Source organism: Emericellopsis cladophorae (genome assembly GCF_022114955.1).
Source record: "Emericellopsis cladophorae strain MUM 19.33 chromosome Unknown NODE_149_length_12816_cov_137_704058, whole genome shotgun sequence".
In the NCBI taxonomy this organism is placed as follows: Eukaryota; Fungi; Ascomycota; class Sordariomycetes; order Hypocreales; family Bionectriaceae; genus Emericellopsis; species Emericellopsis cladophorae.
Window position 1 is genome coordinate 1,554 of NW_026251074.1, and position 10,954 is coordinate 12,507.

General features: G+C 52.9%; 1 protein-coding gene across 1 annotated transcript; it reads left to right on the forward strand.

The window, feature by feature from the left end:
* Window positions 1–8,550: 8,550 nt before the first annotated feature.
* J7T54_004887 (DEAD/DEAH box helicase) lies at window positions 8,551–10,222 on the forward strand (the record flags this gene model as incomplete). Its single annotated transcript, XM_051510643.1, has 3 exons — window positions 8,551–8,581; window positions 9,045–9,357; window positions 9,766–10,222. 3 exons carry the CDS (start codon window positions 8,551–8,553, stop codon window positions 10,220–10,222), a joined length of 801 nt encoding a protein of 266 aa, XP_051358478.1.
* Between the last annotated feature and the right edge of the window lie 732 nt (window positions 10,223–10,954).

Here is a 10,954-nt window from a genome sequence, read left to right on the forward strand (position 1 = left end):
AGCTCGGCCAATCGTTCAGCATCTTATGATACGTACCGTATACATCTGTGACTCTAGTAATCCTCCGACCGGATGACCCTCGCTGCAATGTGGGTGAACGAAAGCAAGAAAGGGCCACATCGAAAAGGAGTACAGTCAGACGATATGAACCCAGGTTCGCCGTGAAAAGAATCCACTATACTGTTTTCGTGGGCCCTTACCACAGCTGTCCGCGTGGTTGCCCCCTTATGGTGAGATCTGCAGCGAACGGACGCAAGGCATGTGGCCGGTTGGGACTTGACCCTACCCCTACCGGCCGGAAAAGCCGTTTCATCCCACAGCCCCACGGCATACCCTGGTCCTGAAGCTGGGTGGCAGGGCGGCCGCATCTGGCCCACCCACACTTTCCGCCGCCTTAGTCCCGTTAAGCAGACAACTAGGTCGCCACCGTGCACCTCTGCGCTTTGCGACTCCCGTCGTCCAGAAGTAGACGTTAACGTTTATCACGCTCATCCTATCTGTCGCTCGTTTCACGCAGGACTATCGCCAGTATTAAACATGGGCGCGAGCATCGGGTTGAAGTTCGCCGTCCCTCGTTCCTCTCCGTGGAGTCGTGGTAGTTGATATCGTTACCTCTCCTTCCCATCGATATGAATAACCAGTTTGGTCCCCCGGGAAACGCAGGCTTCGAATCATGGCGCCGAAGACCCGAACCTATTAGTCCTAATCGAGCACCCTCAGCGGCCGAACAGCTGTTGCACCAAGTCAATAGCCAGCCATGGCAGCGGGGTAGCTACGGTCCACCGAGCATGGACTATCCTCGGACAAGCCTGCGTGCTCCAAGCTCCCTGTCTGTCAAAGCAATAGTCCGTCCTCGCAGAGCACGCTAGCTGACCACCCTGCATAGACCACCGCAGCACTCCTGGCAGGAGGAGCACGAGAGACTCAAAAACGAGTACGTCACCGCAAGCGCTTGTGTTTCGAGACTAACAGTGTGTGGAGGTTATAATTCATTATCAAAGCGTACGCCTATCCCTTAGGTCCGTGGGCCGATAGTAACACGACACAGACACCAGCACCTAATAGAGAGGTTTGTCTCCTTTACTAAAGCATTCGTCTTCCTCTTAAAGCTGATCGCATTCTAGAATCTCGGAGCTGGAGCGTTAGAGCTGTTCGAAAACGTAAGAAACATCGTCGGCGTAATGCCACACGCGAACTAATCTCGATTAAGGTATCTTAAAAAATAGGAAAGAATGGAGGAGCACCTACAGCGCATTTCTCACCAGATCAACCTCAATCATAACACCGTCGACCCGACCAACCTCATAGGCAACCCACTTTCTAGTACCTAGTCATGGCGCTGCCGTCGGTGACGGGCTCTATGTAGGCTAAGCACAAGCGAGCTGGGTGCCGGACGGGCCAAGGGCTTGCTATACTGGCCTTACCGCCTGCCAGCATGGTTCCCGTGGCTTACGGTAGCTGGCAGTGACATAGTGCAGAGGAAACGGGCCTAATACAGTAGGCTCCTGCAATCATTTATTCATTCTACCTGTTACTTTTCTCGGCGCCTAAGTCTGTGCACTGGCTGATCGCAGTCGGCCACGCATCGTCTACGTTATCGTTCCTGCCCACTTCCACTACTATAATATAAAGGAGTTTTATATAAGTAGCACGCCGCTTTCTTACCTACGTATCTAAGTCGCATTACTTGCGTGTGTCAGTGACTATCCGTACATTCGTATGCGCACCTAGTAGGCTGTTCACTAGTTCCGCCCACGAATAAGGCAACTTTTATCCTAGTGCCCCCTTCTAGACCCAGGCTACGTCATAACGACATGCCTAATTCTGGATATAGCAGTAACCACAGATAGCTGCAGGTATATAAGCTTCGTGGCTTGCTTTAAAGACGACGAAGCGGCTCGCGGCACTCGTCTTCGTTATAAAGGGTCTACGTCTGAAGAACCGCTCCTCTCGTTACGCCAAGGACCGGCCGCTATCGCTCGGCCCCGTTGACTTTGAGATACGTGCACTTAGCGGGGGTAAAACAAGTACCTTACTATTCCACGAACTGCCTCCGAAAAGCGAAACAACTCACTAGAACCGTATAAGGGAGTTGCACGAGGAAATCAGGCGCCTGAGCAACGAGGTGGCCTACTATAAGGCTCTTACGGACGAGGCGCTGTCGCGGATCCTACCCGGTGTTCAGTTCCATGCGCGCGACTTGCACGACGCCGTCCAGCGATACAATACAAAGCTCGACACTCTTCTACCCGAAAGATACAACGAGGAGCCGGTAGACATTTGGAGCGTCGAGCGTTGATAGCATTATCAAGATTTGGCAGCCAAAGGAATGTTAGCCACGCTAAGCGTCATCTATTCATCTATCTCGTGGTAACCACACATGTCCTTGCCGCGCAACCCGTGAAATTCACCTTGCCTTTCTTACTTAAACGCGGCCTCGTGGTGCAGCCGGCCCCGACCTTTCGTGGTACCCGTCGTTTCGGGTAGTCCCCTCTTTCTGCGCTTCCTAGAACTTCGCCACTCGGCCCTCAACTGCCGCAGCGTCTCGCTATCCAAGGACGTCTGCAGATGCGGGTAGACATGTTGCCAAAGGAGACTAAAGTGGTGAGCTGCTATTCCAGGACATATAGCGCACTGCATCTTTATAGACAACGGCGTGGCAGCCACAAGCGGATGAGCAGTACAGGCCCGACAGTTGGTGGGACGGCCGGCTTGCGCAAACTGAGCCCTGGAAGGACTAGCCATCCCACAGCCTGAATATGCGGCTCATTGTGGCCGAGAGCTATGCGCCGGTCGCTCAGCGTGGGACGCTGGCCCAAGGTCGCGGAGGTTAAAAGACCATGCTCCCTCGCTTCTGGCCGTCCCCTCTTTCCTCGACCATATTTCCATTCAGACCCTGCGAAGCGGGTACAGAAACATGGCACGAACTGTGGTTCCGAGCGTTGCGTTGGGTATGGCCCTCTTCCGCCTGGACGACTCTACAACTAACGTAGTTTCAAGACCAGCCAGGCCCCTTTGAGGCACGTCATGGCATACGCCGACAAACCGCGCTGCTGGATGCACCGTCATTTGGCATGATGCTTCCGACTACACCGAGTAATGCAGAGCCTCATGTCGCGCATCCACCGCGTGTTGAGAGGGTTCGGATTCCTCGGGCCATCGCGTTGTCCGATGGCAGGCGCGTCTTTGCGTGCCACTTGGCATTGCAACAGGCGCTCCTGTAGACGGACTCCTCGTCAAAGCAGAGTGAGTGAGGATTGACCCGTGGGCTGCTGTTACTACTGGGTTGTGTCCGCCCGGACCCATTTCGCTGGTGATAGCCAACCACGAACGTGGCGCGTAGTGGCCGTGCCATTAGGTGTTGTGCCACACAGTGATGGGTATTTCCTGTCAATCCATCACATGGGTTGTTTGGTGTTTTTGAAAGGGTAGGAGGTATTACGTAACAAATACAGGTACACGAGGATAAACGTTGGTGTGACGTGCGGGTCTAGACTAGCTACCGGGTAGTTAGAATATAAGTCGGTTTATGAACTGAGTACACTAGGATGTCGTTGACTTGAGCGGTCGGGTCACAGTCTATGTGCGAGATAGTAGATCTTGCGTAGACAATTGTATTGATAGCTGAGGAGCTGGTAGAGACTGACTATGGTGAAGCTGGGCTTCCTATATACTAAGTGAATGTTGTGTAGTCGACCGTAGTCGACTGTCGTCTACGAGCGCCTCCATGGTGTAGTCGACAGTAGTCGCCTGGCGGCTACGGTCGACTATCATGCGTGGTGCGTGAATGGTGCATGATAGGAGGAAAAGGTGGGGGGGGGGGGCACGTGAGAGGCGCATGCGGTCGCATGTCGGGTCGTAACAGTTGGTTGTGACTGTGATTGCATCTTCTTCCCGCGCAGCAAAGGATTCTGTCTTTACTGATAGATACATGTAGCCTTTGAGCGACGAAAACTACACTAGATAGGTAATTTAACAGTATAATCTTCGCTTGGGGTGAGTAGGACGCATACACGTCGGGACAATGATAAGAATAGGGTAGTCATTTCTAGGTCGATGCCTGGTCCGCAGCAGGGACGGATACAGCACTCCATCATTCTCGCTGCGAGTTTCCCAGGGGATCTTGCTAGGATATCGAGATGAGGTTGGATCAGCCACTGCTGGCCGCGTTCTTCCAGTTTACGCACACGAGGGAAAGACACTAGATTCGACGGGGTGTGATGGCTCCGGCGGTGCTCTTGGGCCGTTGCGTAAGGAAACCCCCGGGCCAGCCACCCATGACCGGCAACCTCGCTATCTGGCAGCCACGATCATGACCGACGGCTAGGCCCGAGACACTGTCCATGGGCAGCTGCAGCCACCGTGGATTGTGAGAGACGACGAGAGATGAGAGGGTGTGATGGCCCTGCCACTTCTGTGTGCACCTGCCTAGAGGGCCTTGGAGTGTGGCGGCCATAATAAGAGTCTAGAGCTGGGAGGGTGTGGTGGCCCTGCCAATATTATGGACACCGGGCTGGGTGTCCTTGTCGTGTGGTAGCTATAGTGGAGGACTAGAGTTGAGAGGGTGTGAAGACCCCCGCCATCGCGGTGGACACTTTGCCTGGATGTGACCGCAGTGTGGCAGCCACAATAAGAGACTAGAATTAAAATGGTGTGATGGCCCCCCTACCTCTGTGGGCACTCGCCTAGGGGCCCTCGTCGTGTGGCAACCACAATGAAAGACTAAAATTAAGTGGGTGTGTCTGGCTCCGCCCTTACTGCGGGCACCTGCCTGGGAGCCCTTGGAGTGTGGCAGCCACAATGGAAGACTAGAATCAAAAGGGTGTGATAGCCCTGGCAACGCTATGGACACCCGAGCTGCTTAACATCAGAAGCTGGGGTGGCTGCATTCTGCCCCTGTCGATCAGTCCTCCCGACCGCAGGGGTCGCGCAGATGCACCCGTGGCAGACAGATAGCGATGGCGCACGACAACGGTTGTCAAGGCCACATCTAGTGAATTGTCCAGCTCCACACGTCCTATTACAGTCGTGAGCAAATGCAGCTTCCTATTCACGCGCTCTGTCTGTTTATGGAGCCTGGGTCGGATCTATATGTATATGAATCTACCTCGATGAGCCATAATAAGCCGCGCTCGTGCTGCCAGAATAGCCGGGTTTGGATGAGCGCTAGGTGCTGCTGGGTCACTCAGAGTGGGCTGCAGCCCGCCAATGCGGCGCCATATGTCACAGTGTCTTTCACACGGCTAAACACTTTCAGTGACCGACAAGACGCAGGGTTCTATTGGGCACTTTGCCGTTTTAATAGAGTGCGCCGAAAGGTATCCAAAAAATAAACACTATATAGAGCCATCATGAACTTTCGTGTTATTTGATTCGATAGGAAGCTGCGAATGCTCAAGACTATATACCGTACCTAAGCCGCAGACCGCCATCCCAACGATAGACAAGAAGCAGCTTTTGGACGCTGAGAACAAGTGCGTATAGGCGTCCGCTAGGATACCGCTATAAATCAAGCGCATCGTTGCGATCGCACTTCTACTTACTCTTCTATTGCCTATTAATTATAATGCCTCAGAGAGAGGAGATTGTAGGACCACCAAATCGTCGTAGCAAACGGAAGATAGCTATGTCTGGTAGCAACGAGGTTCAACATGATAAGTACGTGCCTGTAATTGCCGCCTTCTTCTCTTCTTCGCACTCACAATCTGTAGCTTCTTCGCAAAGGAAATTCAGCGCCACAAGATCAATGAGAATGTGTGTTTGGGCCATGGCGACTTGTTGGCCAGCATCACTGACTACAAGCAGGGGTCTATCGAATTGTTAGTCCAATGGGAGGACTCGAACGGGACGTTTCTTAGGACTTGGGAGGTTGAAGATAGGCTGGAGTAAGCTTGTATTACAGGCTTGCGCAAGGGTACTGAACTGACGTGCTAGGGACTCGCCTGCGTTAGAAGAGTATTTTGTCCGTCTAGGCGGACGCGAAAGGTTATTTAAAAAACAAGTCCGGCGAGGACTGCGCAGGAGGAATAGCGACTCACCCCTAGTCCTAGCCCGGAGGTCTCCGCGATCCAAGACCGCGGCTCTTGCCAAATCGACTGAATGGAGTCCTCTAGAACGCTCATGGGAGCAAGAGATTATATCCATTAACGGTTGTGAAGTAGAGAGTAGCAGGCTTGCCGTCTATATCTCCTAGGAAACCGGCCACAGGACGAGGCATAACGTATCAGTCTTATACAAAAATTGTCCCCAGAAGGTGAGGATGTGACGGCCAATAGCACGCTAATAGCACTACTGCTGACCAAGACAGATGCTCCGATTTTACGAAAAGTATATCAAGATCATCGAGGAGTAACTTCGATATTAACCAAACTACAGGAGAGAACAAACGCGCGGTCGCAGGATTACCTTGCTTGACCTATGTCTAGCCTACTATACTAGAAGTTGGAACTATTTGCCTCGTTACGGCTTGTAGTGGTAGTTCCTCCGCACGGATCGCAGAGGATCTCAGATCGGTATGAGGACAATGTTCTGCTTATGTCAGACCCGCACGTCTGTGATTGAAACGACTGGTAATAGCCCACCTTGCGCAGTCGACTAGCCTGTCGCATGAAGTGATAGTAGATTGAAAGTCAAGGATGCTCCACTCCTGCCAACCGGTGATGTCCTCTACGCCTATCCTTCCCTCTCCCTAACGCGTAGCACTGCCTGAGCTTCATGGTGGCCGTGCCAATGTTCGTGAGATTCTGTTGCTGCCCCTTCCAACTAGCATCCCTCGCTCAAGTGGGACGCCTTTACAAAACCTCAGCTATTCTTTGGGTGGTCAGAAGGAACAGTTATTCCCGTCCAGGGGCACGAATCCGTACGTTTCGCCCCGTACTTAATCCGATCCCATAGTCCTCCACCGCGAATTTCCTATCTAGATTGCTTACGCTGGAGACGATGGTCTTCTTCAAATGCATGGGGATACTATATCCAAGCTGGGTCCTGTGGTCATTTTTAGATGTTTTATTATTCTTCGAGGACGCCCACTTACGATCCGAAGAAAGCCATCGGACGATCACACCATATGCTGCCTTAGCTTCATATTTAAAAATGTAACTATAATCGATACAGAATCTAGTTTCTTCCAGAAGCCGAATATTCTCCTCACGTAGTAGCCTTTCCGAAATTAAGGTGCCTTTCTTTTCCACGGTCGACTCTATCACAATAACGTGCCCCCCGCAAGACACGAATTGCCCTAGTACGGTGGTGACAGACGTCTACGAACATTGTTATGCCTATGGCACACACAGACAATTATACTAAGGAACTTGTTTCTAGTGTTCTCGCTATTAAGTGTGACGTTCGATCGAAGCTTGGCTTCCTATTTAGTAGAGTGATTGTGAGTAGTCGACTATGAGCGACTACGAAGCATGGCATATGCTCCTGCTGTTCTGGTTATGATAGGTGGGAAAGTGAAGTGCACGTGAGAGGCGCATGCGGTCGCATGTTAAGTCGGAACACTGCGCTTCAAGACGCTCCGCCATGTGAGCTAACCTAAATATGTGCCTCTTTCAGCTGATTGCTTTAAGCCAAAGCGTTAGGCCTTTCAAACCTCTAAGGTCCGGTAGGAAGCCCGTTATCCATAGAGACAAACTCTCGCATAGCTGGACAGCCTGGTCGCTGAAACCTATAATAACGCATTCGGCCCGCTTTCCCGTACAGCAGAATGGAACACACGTCCTTCACCTCGCTGGTCGTTCTCGGTGTTCGACCGCTATCACATAGCCCGCCGATATGGCCACCACCAATTTCCTATAGCGTTGGCCCCCTATTATAAAATAGAAAGGCGGTTTTTAAGGCGCCTTAGAGCGAGTCCTGGAGTGAGAATAAAAGATAGGGGCGACTGATAACGATTCGATCTCCGTCACGGAGGGATGAGATATTAAGGGTCAGCCTCTATTCCGGAAAGTAGAGCTTGTCTTTTTTCTTTTCTACGTATGGCCGAAGACACTTTAAGAAGTCTTCCCTAAATCCTGCGGGTACCTGAGGCTCGCCTGGGAGGAGGAACGCAACGAGCTTGTCTATCTTTACGTCGTCTATAGCGATAGACTGCAAATCCCAACCGACGATTCCGACTACTAAGTTATATTTCTTTATAGTCTGTTGCCATGCGCTTCTCTTGAGAAATTTGCCCCAAACTACTCTCCATATAGGTTCAAATCGCTTCGACTCCACAGAAGCCATGCATCGCGCTGTTTTTGCCCGGGCAGAGCTCCAAAACGCAACCAATTGGGGTTGTTCCGGACTTGGATGTCGTGGTACACGTGATAGCAGGGTACGTAACGGATGAAACATGACAGTATCGTATGGGTATCTAGATGGCTGGGTTGCTCGGCTGGGTTGCTTGGCTGGGCGGGCCTCGTCTCTTGTAGTATAGCGAAGAGAATGTTTCTAGGTCAGACTCGACCCGCCAAACTAGGAGCAGTGAAATCCTGCCTGGCCCAGTGAAAGTTAAGACAGGGCATGAGTGGTGATACTGATACTTGCTGCCCACCCGAAATCTATCATATGGATCTGCGGTCGCTTCTATTCGCCGTTTGTGAGCTGACAAAGAGCCATACTGGACAGATGTGCTCGAGAAGCCCTCTATAGATCTTGGCCCAGGCATGCTGAATTACCTACGGGGTTAGTATTCCCTCGCCCCTTTGCGTGCGAAAAGGCAACCCCTGCCCCCTCCCACCCAATCACATACGCTTCTCCTCCTTTCACAAGACAGGCCCACCCCTGCTACCCCTAACTACCCCTGTATCCTACCATATCTCTAGAGGATCCATGTATCCGTGACCACGCCAGGATAGATCCCGACCTCATCGCATTAGCATAAGCGTGAGGGAAGGAGCGATCCGAAAAAGCTATCTGTCTTTCCCCTCTCGTAACTAAACCTATTCTACGGATTCATGCATATATACTATTCTCTATCCCCTTCCCACGCACCATATCTCTCCCGGTGTCTTCGTCACCGCCGCAGCCCGACCCAACCACCCAGTCGCACTTCCAGCTAGCAACGCCTCCCGCCACGAGCTCGCCTCCCCCTGGCTACCAGCCGCGCAGGGACGGTCCACTAGAGCTATGGCTACCGCCGCCGGCCCGGCGCTCGCCGAACCTCGACGACCAGATCCTCTATGCGCAAGAGGTCGCCGAGGACAGGCGGATACAGCAGAAGGCGATACGCGCGTGGCGGGAAGACGAGGAGCAGTCTTCTATCGCCGCTAGCGAGACAACGCCTTGGTTAAGGCACACGGGATGGCCTCAGCGGTTCTATAAACGGCCGCTCGGTATTATCGCAGCGTCGGCGGCGCTGCCCCTCCGAGGCTCGTGCGCGCACTAGGAGGATCGTGTCCTCGGCAGGTAGAGGGGCCACGTCGTGAGGAGCCCCGCGGCAAGCGAAGCACGACTCCGTGTACTCGTGCGCGCCGTAGACGACATATTCGACCGGGCCGAGGACACACTCGCGCACACTCCCTACCAAACACGGTGCTGGCTCACGAGCTACCAACAAGCTATATACCGCCATCGTCCCCTGCGTATTATATCGGCCGCCACGGGCCGAAGCTATAAGTTAAAGTAGAAGAAGTTTATCTACTATATCTTCCGGGCGCACGATATAACCTCGTCGCTTCGCCGTGCTATGTATAATATCCCGCTACGCGACGACGATATTTAGATGATAGGGCACATACGAGACTTAGCTTCGACTATACTAAGGGGCGAAGGGAAAGGTAGTGACCAGGCTTCTCTCGACGATGATTACTACGCCAGTAGCGACACCGGGAGTCATAGGGAGAGCGTGGCCTATGACGATAGGCATGGCGGAAGCGACCAGGAGAGCGACAGCGATAAGGATAGCGGCAGTGATAGCGACTATGGTATCGAAAAGGACCATAGTGAGGAGAGCGAGTGCGAGAGCGATAGCGAGAGCGATAGCGAGAGCGACAGCGACAACGACAGCGAGGGCGATAGCGATAGTCTAAGCAGCCGCCGAACTAGTAATCGCAATCGGGGAGTAGGAAACAGCGACATCCTATCTCGAGACGACCAAGATAGCAAGTCTATGCCAAGGAGCTCTCCGTCTACGCTAAGCGCGGGACAAGCCCCCTTACACCTTCCCCAAGGAAGCCGACTCGAGCTCGCCGAGGCCCTTCTCCAGCTCTCGATAATATTCTGGATATACCAGAGCTAAGACAGAGCCATGCTCTCCTCCACTATCGTACACTTCGTAGCCGTCCTAGGTATACACCCACGGTCGCTAGCGTACCGTAGCGCCTATGACTACACACCGGATCTCGCTACCTTGGTCTGGGTTAGCCGGCTCTTGTTCCTCGAGTATAGTCTACCCAGACTCAGCTACGACACACTCGTGTACCGCTGGCCGTCTAGGGCGACGTATCCGTCACACCCGCAGCGCCTAGAGGCGATCCGAACGAAGTATATACTTCGTGGGTGCTACTCACCGCTAGCCGAGCTCATCGAGCTTAAAGCCTTCGGGAAGAGTATTATCCGTAAGGAGGGGGCGCCGGGGACGCTTACCTAGGCCCCCGACGGGGAGTCGTTTACGATTAGGAACCATAAAGTAATACGATTATCCGAGTTTACCGCGATATACCAGGCAACGATTACGTAAGTGCGGGATCTTATAGCCGAGCTTATGCTTAGCTAGGATCCTACTATCGACCTTTCTGCTATTTATGACGATCTGACCTATCTGACGCCTAGATGGAGCTTCCTCGAGCACCCGGAGAACCGACTATCAAGGACATACAAGGCCATAGCCCGTCGTGCTTGGTCGTCTACGTTCCGCGGTCGAGCATTAGCCGACGCCGGCCACTGGCTACCGGGACCGTGCCTAGCGTACCTCGAGTCAGGGGCTAAGATATCCACTCTAGGCTTCTCTGCCTTCTATATCACATCCGGG